This window comes from Salvelinus alpinus, chromosome 13 (assembly GCF_045679555.1).
Source record: "Salvelinus alpinus chromosome 13, SLU_Salpinus.1, whole genome shotgun sequence".
Taxonomy (NCBI): Eukaryota; Metazoa; Chordata; class Actinopteri; order Salmoniformes; family Salmonidae; genus Salvelinus; species Salvelinus alpinus.
The window spans coordinates 44474332-44494638 of NC_092098.1; the positions used below are offsets into that span (position 1 = coordinate 44474332).

The 20307-nt window shown below is 44.0% G+C and overlaps 1 protein-coding gene across 1 annotated transcript in view; it reads left to right on the top strand.

Annotated features, from left to right (window-relative positions):
- Positions 1 to 20307, top strand: part of stk10 (serine/threonine kinase 10) — a 54937-nt gene that overhangs the window by 24226 nt on the left and 10404 nt on the right. The window contains exons 6-9 of the mRNA XM_071339509.1: positions 1947 to 2141; positions 2620 to 2701; positions 13071 to 13211; positions 17012 to 17629. Of these exons, the coding sequence (XP_071195610.1) occupies positions 1947 to 2141; positions 2620 to 2701; positions 13071 to 13211; positions 17012 to 17629 (1036 nt within the window). The remainder of the gene's footprint in view (positions 1 to 1946; positions 2142 to 2619; positions 2702 to 13070; positions 13212 to 17011; positions 17630 to 20307) is intronic.

The following is a 20307-nucleotide window of genomic DNA, read 5'->3' on the forward strand; positions in this document are numbered from 1 at the left end:
TGGTGCCATTTGGGACACATGTCTTTAATGGGATTATGGTTGTACTGCATGACTGGATGTCAAAAATCAGTGTGGTTTGATCATAGCCTTCCAAGGCCCTTGGAAAAGCTCTTATGTCTTAGTTTGATTCTGAACCTTGTGCTTTAGCTGGGCCTGGCTGGTTTGCCAATAAGCATGGTTCGGTTGAAGTTAACTATTGACCAGAGCAGGTTATCCAATGTCGATTGGGATAGCTTCTCACCCTGCCCAGGTGTTGCACAATGTTCGATAGCGTCATAAATGAGATACAGATGGGATTTCATTATGTGTATTCTGCTGTGAATTTGAAGCTTATTTTAAAAACATTAAATTGATTTATTTAACCTTTATTTAACTAGGCAAGTCAGTTAAGAACAAATTCTTATTTACAATGACGGCCTACCAAAAGGCAAAATGCCTCCTGTGGTGACGGGCTGGGATTAAAAATAAAATATAAATATAGGACAAAACACACATCACGACAAGAGGGACAACGCAACACTACATAGAGACCTAAGACGACAACATAGCAAGGCAGCAACATATGACAACACAGCAACATATGACAACACAACATGGTAGCAGCACAAAACATGGTACAAACATTATTGGGCACAGACAACAACACAAAGGGCAAGAAGGTAGCGACAACAATATATCACGCAAAGCAGCCACAACTGTCATTAAGAGTGTCCATGATTGAGTCTGAATGAAGGGATTGAGATAAAACTGTCCAGTCTGAGTGTTTGTTGCAGCTCATTCCAGTCGCTAGCTGCAGCAAGCGGAAAAGACGAGCGACCCAGGGATGTGTGTGCTTTGGGGACCTTTAACAGAATGTGACAGAATGTGAACGGGTGTTGTATGTGAACAAACCACAAGCTTTATTAAACCCTCAGAGGTAGTAATCACACCTGTGCGGAGAGGGGCATTCTTCTTACCAAACCTCATGACCTTAGTTTTGGAGGTGTTCAGAATAAGTTTAAGGGTAGAGAAAGCTTGTTGGACATTTAGAAAGCTTTGTTGTAGAGCATTTAACACAACATCTGGGGAGGGGCCAGCTGAGTATAAGACTGTGTCATCTGCATATAAATGGATGAGAGCGCTTCCTACTGCCTGAGCTATGTTGTTGATGTAAATTGAGAAGAGCGTGGGGCCTAGGATTGAGCCTTGGGGTACTCCCTTGGTGACAGGCAGTGGCTGAGACAGCAGATTTTCTGACTTTTATACACTGCACTCTTTGAGAGAGGTAGTTAACAAACCAGGCCAAAGACCCCTCAGAGACACCAATATTCCTTAGCCAGCCCAGAAAAATGGAATGGTTTCCCGTATTAAAAGCTTTGGTCAAGTCAATAAAAATGGCAGCACAACATTGTTTAGAATCAAGGGGAATGGTGACATCATTGAGGACCTTTAAGGTTGCAGTGACACATCCATAACCTGAGTGGAAACCAGATTGCCGTGAGAATACTATAGACAAGAAAAGAAAACCAGTCAGTTGATTATTTTTCCAACACTTGATAAACAGGGCAAAATAGAAATAGGCCTATAACAGTTAAGTGTACCATTTCTTTAAGATTATGGAACGTGTCACTTTTGATCGTAAGCAAACACTGCATACCCCTCTATCTCTCGAGCTCAGATAAAGTACGTTATTATGCCTGCTATCCACTTGGTCAGTAAACATAGCTCAATCCAAAGTGTGTTGACATGCAAATATTGGCCGTGAGCTTGGAATGTGAACTATTTACAACTGTGTACAAGTATTTACAACTTTTGCAATAAGCCAACAGCAATAAACGTGAGGGACGTTTCAGATGAATCATATGAAACCTAAACATTAACTTCACTCTTTTTTTGTCCTAAAAAAACACCAGAGGAAATTTGTCCACCATATTAGAAGTCCTCTATTGTACTACGTTGTATTCTAGGATGGCTCCTGAGGTGGTGATGTGTGAGACCATGAAGGACGCTCCGTATGACTACAAGGCTGACATCTGGTCCCTGGGCATCACCCTGATCGAGCTGGCCCAGATCGAGCCCCCGCACCACGAACTCAACCCCATGAGGGTCCTGCTGAAGATAGCCAAGTCTGAGCCCCCTACCCTGGAGCAACCCAGCAAGTGGTGAGAGGAGAGGAGGGGCCAGAGAGGAGAGGAGAGGAGGGGCCGGATAGGAGGGGCCAGAGGTCTACAGGTCTACATCTGTCCTTTAAACTAAGCCGCCACAAGCCGGTGAACACAGCAATATGATTGTGTAAAGCTGTGGCTTTTCTAATCAGTTTTTATGAGGCGGTGTGTTCCATTGCTCAGCAGATGCGAGAGCTCGGGTCTATTCCCCCACTCCCCCAGGTGCTGAGAGCTCTCTCCAGATGAGAAGAGCATTGCTAGTGAAAGCTTTATTTGTCGAAAGAAATATAGCCGTGATTAAAGTAATGATTACCCACCTTGCAGAGCTGTGCAGCCAACTGTGTACCGCATTCCTGAATCTGTTCCGTTCTAGCCTCAGCCTGTGTCATTAAGTTATCTAGTGAAAATATTACCACCACCCCATCAGTCCTTCTCCCTTCTTTGATTAATGTTCCCGTCATTCTGTGTGTTTAAGGTCACGGGAGTTTAAGGATTTCCTGAAAAAGTCGTTGGATAAGAATCCAGAGAGTCGGCCAGACGCAGCACAGCTCTTGGAGGTGAGCTAGCCTCAGACACAATATATATACTGTTGTATACGTCTCTCTGATATATGAGGTCGTTCCCCCTCTGTCTTTTTCTCACTCTTCACAGGTCCACCATCTTAACCTCCCAAAATATCAGCTGTTTCAGACACGAGGAATGGTGACATGATACGATAGGCAAATGAGCAGTACCATACAGAGGGCATTGGGTAGATGGAGAGTGCGAAAGAGAGGGCAAGAGAGAACGTGGAAAGAGACAAGGCGTATTTTAAAATGCAGGAGCCACAGCTTCCTGTTTGGGTTCCACAGCAGAGGGGAATGCCAGCAACTTGCATTCCTGTTTCCAACGAATGGCGCTTTGGGATTTCTCCTTATTCTCTCCACCCTTTGCCAATTACAGAGGCCCAAAGCCTGCTGGAAGTTTAGAGGGAGATGGGAGTGGTCGTGTTCAGTGCCTCACGGAAGGTTTTGATCGCTATCATACTTATGTTTCTAGCCCGGTTAGATGGCATTGATGGCAATAAGGCCCATTGAACAGCATTCATCCGCACCATCTGTGACTCATGACATAGATCAGGGATCATCAACTAGATTCAGCTGCGGGACAAGTGGATGGTCAGGGGGGCCAGAACATCATTACAAATAATTTGTCAACTGAAAATTGACCGCCAGAACAGATATAATATTTGACTAAAACATAATAATTTCAAACCTTCCTTACATTTATATACAATCACATATCTATCTAAAACATTTTTGCTCAACAAACTTGGGGGGCTAAATGAAGTCACCCGCGGACCGCCAGTTGGGGAACCCTGACATGCATTGTGACAGGGGGAGGAGGCCTTGGGGTTACTTCGTGTTGTGGATCACTAATTAATAGAGAGACTGGAAATCTAATTAGAGGGCAGTTTAATTACATCCATTATTCCAGTGAAAAGTTGGATGGTGTCCATGTGCTATATATTATGTCAGGGGACAAACATAAGTCAAGTCAATGTGACTGTAGCTCTCCTCTCTCCCCCTCTCTGTTATGGCATGTTATCACAGCACCATAGTGCCCTCCAAGCTCATCACTAGGCTAAGGACCCTGGGACTGAACTCCTCCCTCTGCAACTGGATCCTGGACTTCCTTACGGGTCGCCCTTAGGTGGTGAGTGTAGGCAACAACCCATCTGCCACGCTGACCCTCACCATGGGGGCCCCTCAGGGGTCCGTGCATAGTCCCCTCCTGTACTCCCTGTTCACCCACGACTACATGGCCGCGCACGACTCCAACATCATTCAATTTGCTGGTGACACAATGGTGGCAGGCCTGATCACCGATGACGATGAGACAGCCTATAGTTTGTTATCAAGAAAACGTCACAATAGCGTTCGACTTGTCTGCTTTGACTTGTCTGCTGCCAAAAACGTTTTCAACATTCATCTGTAAAATGATAGTCTAGAAACTAAAGCTTTGGTTGTCTTCCTCTCAGGCTTCCATGTCTTCTCCCTGGACCTCCTAAATGTCCACCTCTTGAACATCAGACTCTGAGGCCTCATCTTCACTGTCACTTTTCAACCTTTTTTAGGATGGCTCGTTGTCAGGCTCAAAAAGCCTCAAATTTGCCCGGGTGGCCACCAATTTTTCAACCCTTGTATTGGTCAGCCTGTTGCGTGCTTTGGTGTGTGTTCCCAAACAAGGACCCGTTGCGCTCTGAGGTGGCTGATGTTGGTGGGATTTGGAGGATGATGTAGGTAACAGGGGAAAGAGCCTCAGATCGACAAAGTCCCTTCCACCAGGTGGCTGATGAAATATGTTGGCACGACTGCCATATTGCATCTCCATCCCAAAGCCCTTGCTTGGAAGTGTACTTCACCAGACTGCCAAGAACCTTGCCCTCATCCAGGCCATAGACACCATAGGCCTTGTTGATCTCTGCATCAGACAGGATGCTCTTGCCAGCATACTTGGGGTCCAACATGGACGCTGTGGCGTGTATGGGCTTCAGGCAGAAGTCATCACGCTTTTTGATGTATTTCAGAACTGCAGTTTCCTCTGCTTGGAGCAACAGTAAAGTGGGCAGGGCAGTATGGATTTCTTCTCTTACATCTGCAAGCAGAGTCTGAACATCAGACAGGATGTAGTTAATTATTCCTTGCCCACGAACATTCAACCACCCATCAGAGATGATTGCAATAGTCTGCTTTCTCTATGATTTGCTTGACCTTCACTTGAACTCTGCATCCAGCAAATGAGTAGATAAAGCATGTCTGTTTGGAGGAGTGCATGTTGGGCAAAAACATTCAGAAATCTCTTCCAATACACATTGCCTGTCAGCATTTCTCTGACTACGTTCCTCTATTGTCAAAAAAAACTTCTGATTCCAGGAGGAACATGAGCTGTTGCTGTTGATAAGGTGTCTGATTCATCATTTTCATCTCGAATAGAAGTAGAGGGACTTTTGTCAGAGGTTGTGAGCGCTGAGGGAACTTTATGCACTTGGCCAGATGATTCTGCATCTTTGTTGCATTTTTCACATGATTTGGTACAGTATTTCCAAATGTACACAGCTTTTCCTTCTACATTAGCTGCAGTGAAATGTCTCCACACATCAGATAGTGCCCGTGGCATTTCCCTGTGAAGATTAGAAAAAAGGAGGTACAAAAAAAACCAAATAATACAATTCCATGTACAGATAAATAGTTAAGCAGTTAGTTTAAACAACTCCTTTGTGAGATAAGATACATGTTTTAAAATTAAACATGTATAGAAACAGGGGAATTAACACTAGCAGAAATTGTTAACAAGTTAGAAATTATTTAAACACCGTAGGCTACTATTTACTAGTTAACAAAAAATCATGTATGTCATATAAAATATATTCACCCCAGCCAGTATTGTAATCAAAACTTACCAGAAAGCATGTAGTCCTTGGCTCAGACAGTCTAGTAGTGTGAGATCAATAGCATCTCATTAGTGTGCAAGATCTTGAGATTCAGCTGTACATGTGATGGAAGAGTGCACAGTATATGCAGAGGGTTGCAATTCCATTGAATTGGGGATAGTTTAACCAAAATATGCCACAAGACCTATAATTGCCTTGTGTATCCCACCTAAAAGGTTCACTGTTATAAGTAATTTTTTGGGGATGAATTTAAGCAAAATCCCCGATATTCCCAGGCTTACCTTCCCATGGAATATTTTCAGAAAATATCCAGGAAATTTCGCGTAAAGTTTCCAAACCTTGGCAACCCTAGTCAGAACTGCACATTTGTAATTATTTCACATTTAGCTCCATCATCAGAGTTATAGGGCAATCAGTAAACCTCAATTTATCATGCATTTTCAGATATGTGAGGGTAGCTAGCTAGCGAATGCAAACAACGTGTCATTTAGCTTGCTTCATCAGAGATTAGGCTGTTGGAAAGGGCTCGACATCTTCTGGTAAAGTTGTCAGTCGGACTTCTGTCAGCACTATTATAGATGGAAAGCAAATCAAACAACATTTGGATATAGTAATCTAGTTTATCCCTTGTTAACATCTACGGGATCGGTGTCCCCTTCATGAGACGGTTGAGCTAACGTGCGCTAATGTGATTAGCATGACGTTATAAGTAACAAGAACATTTCCCGGGACATAGACATATCTGATATGGGCAGAAAGCATAGATTCTTGTTAATCTAACTGCACTGTCCAATTTACAGTAGCTATTACAGTGAAATAATACCATTATATTGTTTCAGGAGAGTGCACAGTTGTGTACTTGAAAATATCAAAAAACCAATTAGGCACATTTGGGCAGACTTTATACAACATTTTGAACTGTAATGCAATGGTTCATTGGATCGGTCTACTAGCTAGCTATTTTTTTTATTTTTTATTGAATCTTTATTTAACTACTCAAGTCAGTTAAGAACATATTCTTATTTACAATGACGGCCTACCCCGGGCCAAACACTAACCCGGACCACGCTGGGCCAATTGTGCGCCACCCTATTCAAATCAAATTTTATTAGTCACATACACATGGTTAGCAGATGTTAATGCGAGTGTAGCGAAATGCTTGTGCTTCTAGTTCCGACAATGCAGTAATAACAACAAGTAATCTAACCTAACAATTCCACAACTACTACCTTATACACACAAGTGTAAAGGGATAAAGAATATGTACATAAAGATATATGAATGAGTGATGGTACAGAACGGCATAGGCAAGATGCAGTAGATGGTATAGAGTACGGTATATACATATGAGATGAGTACTGTAGGGTATGTAAACATAAAGTGGCATAGTTTAAAGTGGCTAGTGGTACATGTATTACATAAAGATGGCAAGATGCAGTAGATGATATAGAGTACAGTATATACATATACATATGAGATGGGTAATGTAGGGTATGTAAACATTATATTAAGTGGCATTGTTTAAAGTGGCTAGTGGTACATTTTTACATAATTTCCATCAATTCCCATTTTTAAAGTGGCTGGAGTTGAGTCAGTATGTTGGCAGCGGCCGCTAAATGTTAGTGGTGGCTGTTTAACAGTCTGATGGCCTTGAGATAGAAGCTGTTTTTCAGTCTCTCGGTCCCTGCTTTGATGCACCTGTACTGACCTCGCCTTCTGGATGATAGCGGGGTGAACAGGCAGTGGCTTGGGTGGTTGTTGTCCTTGATGATCTTTATGGCCTTCCTGTGACATCGGGTGGTGTAGGTGTCCTGGAGGGCAGGTAGTTTGCCCCCGGTGATGCGTTCTGCAGACCTCACTACCCTCTGGAGAGCCTTACGGTTGTGGGCGGAGCAGTTGCCGTACCAGGCGGTGATACAGCCCGACAGGATGCTCTCGATTGTGCATCTGTAGAAGTTTGTGAGTGCTTTTGGTGACAAGCCGAATTTCTTCAGCCTCCTGAGGTTGAAGAGGCGCTGCTGCGCCTTCTTCACAACGCTGTCTGTGTGGGTGGACCAATTCAGTTTGTCCGTGATGTGTACACCGAGGAACTTAAAACTTTCCACCTTCTCCACTACTGACCCGTCGATGTGGATAGGGGGGTGCTCCCTCTGCTGTTTCCTGAAGTCCACAATCATCTCCTTTGTTTTGTTGACGTTGAGTGTGAGGTTATTTTCCTGACACCACACTCCGAGGGCCCTCACCTCCTCCCTGTAGGCCGTCTCGTCGTTGTTGGTAATCAAGCCTACCACTGTAGTGTCATCCGCAAACTTGATGATTGAGTTGGAGGCGTGCATGGCCACGCAGTCGTGGGTGAACAGGGAGTACAGGAGAGGGCTCAGAACGCACCCTTGTGGGGCCCCAGTGTTGAGGATCAGCGGGGTGGAGATGTTGTTACCTACCCTCACCACCTGGGGGCGGCCCGTCAGGAAGTCCAGGACCCAGTTGCACAGGGCGGGGTCGAGACCCAGGGTCTCGAGCTTGATGACGAGTTTGGAGGGTACTATGGTGTTAAATGCTGAGCTGTAATCGATGAACAGCATTCTCACATAGGTATTCCTCTTGTCCAGATGGGTTAGGGCAGTGTGCAGTGTGGTTGCGATTGCGTCGTCTGTGGACCTATTGGGTCGGTAAGCAAATTGGAGTGGGTCTAGGGTGTCCGGTAGGGTGGAGGTGATATGGTCCTTGACTAGTCTCTCAAAGCACTTCATGATGACGGAAGTGAGTGCTACGGGGCGGTAGTCGTTTAGCTCAGTTACCTTAGCTTTCTTGGGAACAGGAACAATGGTGGCCCTCTTGAAGCATGTGGGAACAGCAGACTGGGATAAGGATTGATTGAATATGTCCGTAAACACACCAGCCAGCTGGTCTGCGCATGCTCTGAGGACGCGGCTGGGAATGCCGTCTGGGCCTGCAGCCTTGCGAGGGTTAACACGTTTAAATGTTTTACTCACCTCGGCTGCAGTGAAGGAGAGCCCACAGGTTTTGGTAGCGGGCCGTGTCAGTGGCACTGTATTGTCCTCAAAGCGGGCAAAAAAGTTATTTAGCCTGTCTGGGAGCAAGACATCCTGGTCCGCGACGGGGCTAGTTTTCTTTTTGTAATCCGTGATAGACTGTAGACCCTGCCACATACCTCTTGTGTCTGAGCTGTTGAATTGCGACTCTATTTTGTCTCTGTACTGGGACTTAGCCTGTTTGATTGCCTTGCGGAGAGAATAACTACACTGTTTGTATTCGGTCATGTTTCCGGTCACCTTGCCCTGGTTAAAAGCAGTGGTTCGCGCTTTCAGTTTCACGCGAATGCTGCCGTCAATCCACGGTTTCTGGTTTGGGAATGTTTTAATCGTTGCTGTGGGTACGACATCGTCAATGCACTTCCTAATGAACTCGCTCACCGAATCAGCATATTCGTCCATGTTGTTGTTGGACGCAATGCGGAACATATTCCAATCCGCGTGATCGAAGCAGTCTTGAAGCGTGGAATCAGATTGGTCGGACCAGCGTTGAACAGACCTGAGCGCGGGAGCTTGTTGTTTTAGTTTCTGTTTGTAGGCTGGAATCAACAAAATGGAGTCGTGGTCAGCTTTTCCGAAAGGAGGGCGGGGGAGGGCCTTATATGCGTCGCGGAAGTTAGTATAACAATGATCCAGGGTTTTACCAGCCCTGGTAGCACAATCGATATGCTGATAGAATTTAGGGAGTTTTGTTTTTAGATTAGCCTTGTTAAAATCCCCAGCTACGATGAATGCAGCCTCAGGGTGTGTGGTTTCCAGTTTACAAAGAGTCAGATAAAGTTCGTTCAGGGCCATCGATGTGTCTGCTTGGGGGGGAATATATACGGCTGTGATTATGATCGAAGAGAATTCCCTTGGTAAATAATGCGGTCGACATTTGATTGTGAGGAGTTCTAGATCAGGTGAACAGAATGACTTGAGTTCCTGTGTGTTGTTATGATGATCACACCACGTCTTGTTAATCATAAGGCATACCCCCCCGCCCCTCTTCTTACCAGAAAGATGTATGTTTCTGTCGGCGCGATGCGTGAAGAAACCAGCTGGCTGCACCGACTCCGTTAGCGTCTCTTGAGTTAGCCATGTTTCCGTGAAGCAGAGCACGTTGCAATCCCTGATGTCTCTCTGGAATGTTACCCGTGCTCGGATTTCATCAACCTTATTGTCAAGAGACTGGACATTGGCGAGTAGTATGCTAGGGAGTGGAGCGCGATGTGCCCGTCTCCGAAGCCTGACCAAGAGACCGCTACGTTTGCCCCTTTTACGGCGTCGCATAGGGTCCCCGGCTGGGATCAGATCCATTGTATTGGGTGGAAGGCAAAACACTGGATCCGTTTCGGGAAAGTCATATTCCTGGTTATAACGATGGTGAGTTGACGTTAATCGTATATTCAGTAGTTCCTCCCGACTGTATGTAATGAAACCTAAGATTACCTGGGGTACCGATGTAAGAAATAACACATAAAAAAACAAAATACTGCATATTTTCCAAGGAACGCGAAGCGAGGCGGCCATCTCGGTCGGCGCCATCTATTGGACTCCCAATCACGGCCAGTTGTCATACAGCCTTGAGTCGAACCAGGGTCTGTAGTGACGCCTCTATCACTGAGATACAGTGCCTTAGAACGCTGCACCACTTGGGAGCCCCAAATTTGATTGACGTGGTCAATCAATCAATGTAGCTTATCATGTCTGTCAGCAGCAATCATGGTTAAATATTATTTAACAATGTTGAAAAGGGGATGACGTTAGCTAACTTCACTAGTTAGGCCTACGTTGGTTGGAGAAAACGGTACATTAGGTAAAGTAAACATTATCAGCTATATGTGTAGGGTCTTAATTTGATCACCCTTTTGTTGCTGAGGGTTTTCCTGCACTTAAGGAAATTCAAACTTGTAGTGTATTCAAGTTTTAAAAAGGCATCTGAAGTTTGTCATTTCCATTTTAAAATGTCACAAAATGTCAACCTCTACAAAAAAAGCCATGAATTATAGTCCAAATAACAATTCACATTTCCTGTTGCTGAAGGATTATTTTCCTGCTGTAGCAAACAGTAATGTTACATGGGCAAATGGGCCCTTCTGCTGCTTAATTCCCCCATGAAGGATGGGGAAATTAACATGAACCACTCATACTTACTGATCAGGTATAGTTCACTTATTTTATATCACTCAAATATCCAATTCATGTTGGCTACTGTCACGCAACTGAAATTACATGATCAATTGATGTTTACTGATCATTAAAATCATGCATTTTACTTGCTGTAGGCATATAACGCTGTTGGAGCTGTTGTTTTGTGTGGAATAATCGAAAATGTGTAGTTCTGACTTTGCTCTTCAAGAGGTGATGATATTAGAACTAAATAATTCAAATGTATTTAACAATCCCTTGAAAACAGCACACAGTTGTCAGTGGCAAATGGAACGCTCTGGACCAAAAAGATTTGTCATGGGTCCTCAGATCCTCAAAATATTATACAGCGGCACCATTGAGATGATATTGACTGGCTGCCTCACATCTAGGTATGGCAACAGCTTGGCATCCGACAGTAAGAAGCCACAGAAGGTTGTGCGTAATGCCCAGTACATCACTTGGGCAGAGGTCCTTGCCATCCAGGACCTCCTATACCAGGCAGTGCAGAGGAAGGCCCTAAAATTTCTCAGACTCCAGCCACCCAAGTCATAAACTGTTCTCTCTGCTACTGCACAGCATGCGGTACCGGAGAGCCAAGTCTGGGACCAAAAGGCTCCTGAACAGCTTCTACCCCCAAGCCATAAGACAGCTGAACAGTTAATTAAATGGCTACCCTGACTATTTACATTGACCCTCTTTTTATTTGCACTGACTCTCTTGTACTGGCTCTATGCACACTTACTGGACTCGACCCACACACTCACACATACTACACTGACACTCCAACACATGAGAACACACACTACATACGATCACACACACAAAACACACTCACACATGCTTATTGACGCCACACACACCCAGAGACACACTTTCACACTCTTCACATACGCTGTTGCTACTCTGTTTATCTATCCTGATTGCCTAGTCACTTTTACCCCAACATACATCAAATCAAATGTTATTGGTCACATACACATGGTTAGCAGATGTTAATACGGGTGTAGTGAAATGTTGTGCTTCTAGTTACGACAGTGCAGTACATATTACCTCAACTACCTTGTCCCCTGCACATTGACTCTGAACTGGTACTCCTTTTATATAGTCTCTTTATTGTTGTTTTATTCGTACTATTTATTTGTATTTTATTTAGGGCTCGTAAGTATTGTATTCGGCGCATGTGACATAACGATTTGATATCCATGGCCGCCTCATCCCATATGAGGAATGTTGTATACATGTTGTCTACACAACCACATGATGAAGTATCTTAACTCCCCACGGCCGTGATGGTGGATCTGGTGGGGACCATCTGGGCCTAACCACAGATCTAGGATCAGATTACCCATACCCAGGCGATCCAGGCGATCCTAGATCAGCACTCCTACTCTGAGGTGCTGGGTCTCAGAGAGGGGCTGCGGTGTAAAAGGACACACTGTCAGAAAAGGACACACTGTTCAGCTCTGCAGAAACCAAGCTTGTGGTTTTTATAATAGTTATAGAGGTAGCTTGTACCGTGTACCCAGGAAGTGATGATGTGTTTTAGAATGTCTTATCATTTTTCGTGGATTTCCAGTGAGCGAAGTCCATAAGTCTTAGTGACGTGTTTTAAAATGCTTCTCACTGTTTTACTTGATACCCTAGACACTGCTGTGTGGTGTTCAAGTACAGCACTTTGCCTGGCATTCTCCTGTCGCCTGTGTGATAGCTGGCACTCTGTTCTCCCCTGACTCATTGCTGACTTGATTAATTTTCTGTCATTGGAGAAGTTAAAAGCTATTGCTAATGCTACCACACAGATTCAGGCAGCCCAGAGTGTCCCCTTTCCCCTCAGCCAGTCTCCTCTCACATGCCTACCTGCTTGCCTGCACCAGCTGGGCCAATTAAATTACCCGTGGTGCAAATCACCTGAATAATGGATGATTTTCTCTTTTATCTTCTCTGCACTTACCTTTTCACAGCCTTGTTTGTGGCTGTCAAATGATCCCCTCTTAAGCCAGCTCATATTCATTCACTCTAATTAAATTATTATTCTCTTTTTAGCTCTGTCTAATCGAGGAACTTCGTATCATAAGCACATGTGGATTTGGGGTAATAAACTCTTCATTGTTTCATCAGGGTGAGCTCATACCCTGGTCTCTGGTATTCTTGCCATGGGTCGATGCAGGTGGCACATTAAGTTTCTCCCTTCAGTGAAAGTTCCTCTTTGCTTTCTATGCCCCCGGTCACTGTTCTATGTTCTTGGGTTGTAACATGGTTGTCCTGACTCCCTGTCTTGCCTCTACCCCCCCCCCCCCCCCCCCCCAGCACCCCTTTGTCTGCTCGGTGAAGACCAACAGACCCCTGCAAGAGCTGGTTGCCGAGGCGAAGGCTGAAGTCATGGAGGAAATTGAGGACAATAGAGAGGAAGGAGAGGAGGATGACACCGCTGAGCTCACAGTCCCAGTGGTAAGACTTCTACTGCTGACTCTCTACTGTGTCTTTATCGTCTCCCTCTTTGTCGTGTGTGTTTGTGTGAGATATATATCTATCTATCTCTTTCACAATCTCAAATAAATAAATAATTTGTCACATACACAAATTGTTGCAAAATGCTTGTTTCAGACTAGCCTTATACAATAGATCTCAAAGTTGTTTGGATTATTCAACCAAGAATGTATCTCATTACCAATCATAATGGGAGGGAAATCAAAGGAGGACGTGTGTAGCAATGTCATGTTAATGTCTACGTACAATAACAGCTGTATAGAATTACAGTACATCAACTGTTGACAGTTTCTATGTTTGCTGACTTTCCTTCAAGATGTTTCTGCTAGCACGCCCTAAACCCCACAATCTGCAGCTTCCTGTGCACCAGTGTGTGCGTGTGTGTGTGGTCTACCCTCTAACTGGGGAGTGTATTGACTGAGCAGGGGAGGTAGTCAGGACAGCGCTCACTGAAGTGTGGGGGTGTGTCTGTGGTGTTAGGAGTGCAAACACTGAGATGGGGCCGAGGGGACACACACACACACTGAGATGATAGAATACAAACGCACACAAACTCAAGCACATTCTGCACACACTGATAGACGCACACTCCCGGGGTGACCTCGACCTCTAGCTGCCATTATGTCCATGATGAGAATTGTATGTATGGTCATTCTACTATGTTCATGGTGAGGACTCTTTGTATGGTCATTCTACTATTCAAACACTAAAAGGCAATTTCTTGCACAAAGATTGCGCCTCATCCAGGATGTAAAAACAACCTCAATGGAGAATCTGCATAGAAAATGTGTTTTTTTCAGGATAAGGGTTCATTTGTTTCAGGGAAACAGCCCCTAAAACATCTACTATTCAAATCCTATCAGATCAACTAATCAAACACTTCCAGTTAAGTTTTTCTGTGTACTTGCCATGTGATCGAGTAATAGGTTTGTGGTCTATGCATGTATAGGGGGACTGGATTAGAAAGTGAGAGAAAATCAGAGGACACTAACTCACTGGAGCCAAACAAAGGAACAGAAACCGGAACACATGCTTTCACACAACCACTTACCCACCGCTAACAATACATGCTATTTGTCCTGCACACGGCACAAATATCAAAGTTTGACATGACCCCTGTTCCACAGATTTTATCTTTAAGTTAACATATACCTTATTTTTCTAATAAAACTGTACTAAAACGAAGTTAACGACATTAGACTGGTCGGATTATTTCTAGGTGATAATGAGTCATTCATATATATTATGTGATATGGACCTGAGGTAATTTCAGGTCGGTCATTTTGGGTGGACCCTAGCATTATTGTTTTGGCTACTCTTAGCTCATCAGTATATCAGCTGTCTGTCTTGTCCTCTAGCCATATAGCTGCTGCTGACACAGTCTGAAATCAGCACACACTCCAAACTGCTTTCACCTCACAAACAGAAACCCCCCGCCCCAGAGGGAAACTCGAGGCCTGAGAGTGCATCTTTCAGGAAACCTTAGACCTCCTTTGCGCACGCATGCACACGCGCAGGAACCCACAGCATGTGCATTGGCGGAGTGTAGAGGTTGTGAACAGCCCTCTCAGGGCCTGGGACCTCATTTATCAAAGGTGCGTGCGAACGTGCGTGCGAAAAAAGACTCTAAACCTTGCGTGCGCTAGTTTTCCTGTAAAGGTTGCTATTTATACGTTTTGAACTTGATGGAAAAGTGTGTGTATCGCCACACAAATCCCAGACCATGTTTATGCGCAACTTCTAGTGGTTGATCAACTGTATTGCATGCAAATATTGTTGTTGTTGGGAGAAATGGAGGTGATTGACGCACAGGAATTATAATAATGGTAGGCTAATAACATTAAAAAGTCTAGGCCTAATGATAAAATATATGCATTTTCTGTTGGTAAAAAGATTCCATACCCAGTTTGCATAGAATGTCGCTTAATATATTTATTTTAATTTTATTATATTTAGACCTAAATCATATAGCAGGACGTGTCCCTCCTTTTCTGACATGACTGGTATATTCCCGCTACACAACCAATATTAGGATACCATTTATCCATCGCTCATTCAATAACTAAGCAGGATACCATTTATCCATCGCTCATTCAATAGCTAACCAGGATACCATTTATCCATTGCTCATTCAATAACTAAGCAGGATACCATTTATCCATCGCTCATTCAATAACTAAGCAGGATACCATTTATCCATCGCTCATTCAATAACTAAGCAGGATACCATTTATCCATCGCTCATTCAATAGCTAAGCAGGATACCACTTATCCATCGCTCATTCAATAACTAAGCAGGATACCATTTATCCATCGCTCATTCAATAACTAAGCAGGATACCATTTATCCATCGCTCATTCAATAACTAAGCAGGATACCATTTATCCATCGCTCATTCAATAACTAAGCAGGATACCATTTATCCATCGCTCATTCAATAGCTAAGCAGGATACCACTTATCCATCGCTCATTCAATAACTAAGCAGGATACCATTTATCCATCGCTCATTCAATAACTAAGCAGGATACCATTTATCCATCGCTCATTCAATAACTAAGCAGGATACCATTTATCCATCGCTCATTCAATAACTAAGCAGGATACCATTTATCCATCGCTCATTCAATAACTAAGCAGGATACCATTTATCCATCGCTCATTCAATAACTAAGCAGGATACCACTTATCCATCGCTCATTCAATAACTAAGCAGGATACCATTTATCCATCGCTCATTCAATAACTAAGCAGGATACCATTTATCCATCGCTCATTCAATAACTAAGCAGGATACCATTTATCCATCGCTCATTCAATAACTAAGCAGGATACCATTTATCCATCGCTCATTCAATAACTAAGCAGGATACCATTTATCCATCGCTCATTCAATAAATAAGCAGGATACCATTTATCCATCGCTCATTCAATAACTAAGCAGGATACCATTTATCCATCGCTCATTCAATAGCTAACCATGCTACCATTTATCCATTGCTCATTCAATAACTAAGCAGGATACCATTTATCCATCGCTCATTCAATAACTAAGCAGGATACCATTTATCCATCGCTCATTCAATAACTAAGCAGGATACCATTTATCCATCGCTCATTCAATAGCTAACCATGCTACCATTTATCCATCGCTCATTCAATAGCTAACCATGCTACCATTTATCCATCGCTCATTCAATAGCTAACCATGCTCGAAAGTAAATAGACTGGTAACCTATGACAGTATGGGTAGGCTACAGTATTGTTTGGTGATATGAGCGTGGCATAATAGCCTATTTAATCTTAAAGCTGATACCAAGGCAGGGGAGAGTTTGATAAATCGCAATCATTTGTTGCACACGCAAATCCTAGAATCAGAATCCTAGAATCCAGTTGTGTTTAGAGGAGCCAATTGAAAGGCTGGCCGCAGTCGTAAATATGGCGGATGACGTTGTTTGCTTAACGCTCCAAGACAGATCATACTCATCTCAGGTTCTCAGAGCAGAGCAGAGGGACTTGATGTAGGTCGGAGTTTAAACGGGAATAACTGCATTCCACGAGACAGTACCACTAAAGGTCAATACCAGCTTTCTGCTGCAATATGAAGCCAAGAGACTAAGACTATTAGGCATTAAGGCTACATACATTTAATTTGGCTCATATTAGAGCGATTACTTTCAACATTGGCACTGCAGGTGCCTCTGGCTGCTGACAGCCTCAAATAACAATTAATTTCTTCTCCTTTCCTCTCTTCTCTCCAGTCTCCAGACAAGGACCCGTCTCAGTCTAGTCTAGATGGGGACCAACCCACAGACACACCCTCCAAAACCCCTGTGGTGGACGAGGCCAAACTCCCCCTAAGACCACCCCACAAGGTCGATGACCAGCTGATGGACCGACAACTCCCCGACGATGGCATCAGCATTGTGGACTCGGACAAGCCCGAGAGCGAGACCTCCGGTAAGACTGCCTCTGACTCGGGCATCGAGGATGGGAAGAGCACCCCCACTTCGGACGAGGGCAAGCCCGTGGACACCCCCGAGACCGAGAACCCACCCCTGCTGGCACAGCCCAAGGTGGTAGAGGTACCAGAGATACCCCAAAGCCAGGAGGAGGGCAGCAGCAGCAGCAGCACCCTTACCCCAGACCCCACACCTCTGATCGGGATGAATGGCAGCATGAGGAGTGGGCCTCCGGAGAGGGCCTCTATAGGGGCTAACATGGATAACCTGATGCCCCACCACAATGCCAATGGCAGAATTTCCAAGAGGTACTCTGACGCGGGAAGCATGTCTGCCTCTGAGAGCATGGACATCAGCCTCAACCTGTCAGGAGACATGTCAGTCAACAAGGACGACGGGACCCTCTCCTCCAGGGTGGTGAGTAATGCCATGTTTAATGTCACATTCCACTGAAGATTTACCCCAGTCTTTTACCAAAAAGTCTATGTGATTATTTCCACGACCAGGCTCCAGTGCCTTACTGAGCTATGGCCCTGGTGTACCTGCTCTGACTTGGGGTGAGACCGCTGGGACTTCCCTGGGCGGCATTTTACATAACAATGGCTACCTGTGGACATGGTTAACACATTCCACGGTTAACACCTACTCACAAAGCAACTGTTTTGAGTATGCTGAGGTTGTTGAGCTCTCATTAACATAATCACTGGAAACACTAGTGAGTGAGCTTCAGTTTTGTTATGTTACTTTATTCAAGGTTTGGAGATAATTATACTCTCACATGTTTGGCATTCTTTATCAAGATGAAACTGGTTTAACCCGAACTTCTAAAGAGAAAAAATGACCATTCAAAGATGGTATGATGGAGTAGAGTAGGGATGGGCAACTGGCTGTCTCCTTTTGATGGCCCTCGGATCAATTTTAGGAACTCAGTCGAGATCTCAACTTACTGTTGCGAGTCAGAATACTAGAATTTTGAAATGTGGTTGTGCATCAACAGTTTTCTCTTGTTATGTCAGTCCCTGATAGTAACATGCCAGTATTTTTTTGATTGCTAAGTTAGTTTAAATGTCAGCTATCTGAACTTGTTCTCATTGTCGAATTATCGGCCAGGGGGCCCATTGATTTTGTAAGTCAGTGTCACTCAGATGTCATATTAAAAACTGCAAACATTTCTCTCCACTCTATGGCAAAATGTGTAGAATTGCAGGAAATGAGTTGTGCTAATTTTGCTCTATGCCCCATGTCCTTTTAAAAAGTCACCAGACTTTCTATGCTTCCCATTAAGTTTCGTTTTTGCATCTTTTATTTTCGGTTTTGTACACCAGCTTCAAACTGCTGAAAATAATATTTTTGTTTATGTATATTTCACAGCGGTTTACATGGTACAATGATTCTCTACACTATACTTGTTTTGTTACATAAACTGAAATTAAGTGAACTATTAGAATTTTAGCGACCAGAAAATGGAGTAGCGATTTCTGCGTAGTGCTGCTTTAAAACGGAAATCAGCATTTGAAACAATAACGAAGCGTCTTGCCTGCGCTTTCTGGGTAAAAAGCTGAGGGATGGGGCTCATTGACAGAGCTATGGATGCAAGGACTGATCATCCATGATATCAACATTATAGTTTTAACCATGTTTTGAGGCTACAGTGTTTGTTTAAATGTACTTTCTTTAAACAAGCTTATATTTTAGGTTCTGATAGGGTACGACAGTTAAACTAAGCTCATGAGGCATTTCTAAGTTATATTCTTCAAGAATCAATGGGTACATATCATTCATTGATAAGTCCACAAATGGATGTAGCAACTGCAGATTGCCCCTTTAAACTATCCATAACCTGAATTCATCCATTTTGGATCTTGTCAAGCACTGGAACTCCACTGACTACAAGCTGATATTTTTAAGTAAAAAAAAAAAGCTGCATTTCTAGCAAAAAAGGCTCTGAGATGGAATCAAACTACTGTTCTCTGGGAAATGGACACATCCATCCTTTAATGCCAAGTCTGTTTGAATTAATGTGATTCCATTTTCCATTCATTATGACCAATGGCTCTTTGTCTTGAGCTTTATTCAGCATTCAGAATTGTGGATGTCGTTTCTATGCGGCGATTGTTGCCGGGGGAGTTTCTGGTTGTTTATGGACTGGCCATCACTGGAGTTCTATTCATTGTTGCCGGGGGAGTTTCTGGTTGTTTATGGACTGGCCATCACTGGAGTTCTATTCATTGTTGCCGGGGGAGTGTCTGGTTGTTTATGGACTGGCCATCACTGGAGTTCTATTCATTGTTGCCGGGGGAGTTTCTGGTTGTTTATGGACTGGCCATCACTGGAGTTCTATTCATTGTTGCCGGGGGAGTTTCTGGTTGTTTATGGACTGGCCATCACTGGAGTTCTATTCATTGTTGCCGGGGGAGTTTCTGGTTGTTTATGGACTGGCCATCACTGGAGTTCTATTCATTGTTGGACATGTGTTCCGTTTGTGATATGTCTTTTTTCCACAACAGATTATTCAGCAGTTTTTTCTTCTTTCACTGGGCTAAATGAATGGGATTTTTGTGTTAGCCCCAGTAACAGTAAGTGTGAGGTTGTGTTCAGGAGAGATGGGCAGGTCAGGAGGGCCAGGGGTTTATGAATGGAGATGTATGAGAGATCACAGAGAGGGAGGCTATAGCCAAAATGAGAGGCCCCAACTGAGCTGCTGCTGCTCTACAGACCCCTCGGCCCTCTGAGAACACTGGATGTGTGCTCACTTATTCACATGCATATGCACAGTGTGCACACACACACAGTGTCTCTGTCAAAGGTTTAGAATGGCTACAGCAGGACATGTTTACTTCTCTGGTGAGAGATGAAGAGAGAACAGAGTTTGTTCAGCTGGCCCTATACACTTTCATTTTTCATCAATAGGATGATTATTATTTAGAAAGGTAGCCGTGTCACCCAGGGTCGTGCTACTCTTCCTGGGGAGAGACAGGAGTAGGTCTGACCCAGTAAGAACCAGTGTGGAGCCTGTCTATCTTTGTACTGTATTGGGGGTTGACAGAGCTCTGTTGTCAGAGAGAATCTCACTTCCTGCTTGGCTCTCCCTCCCT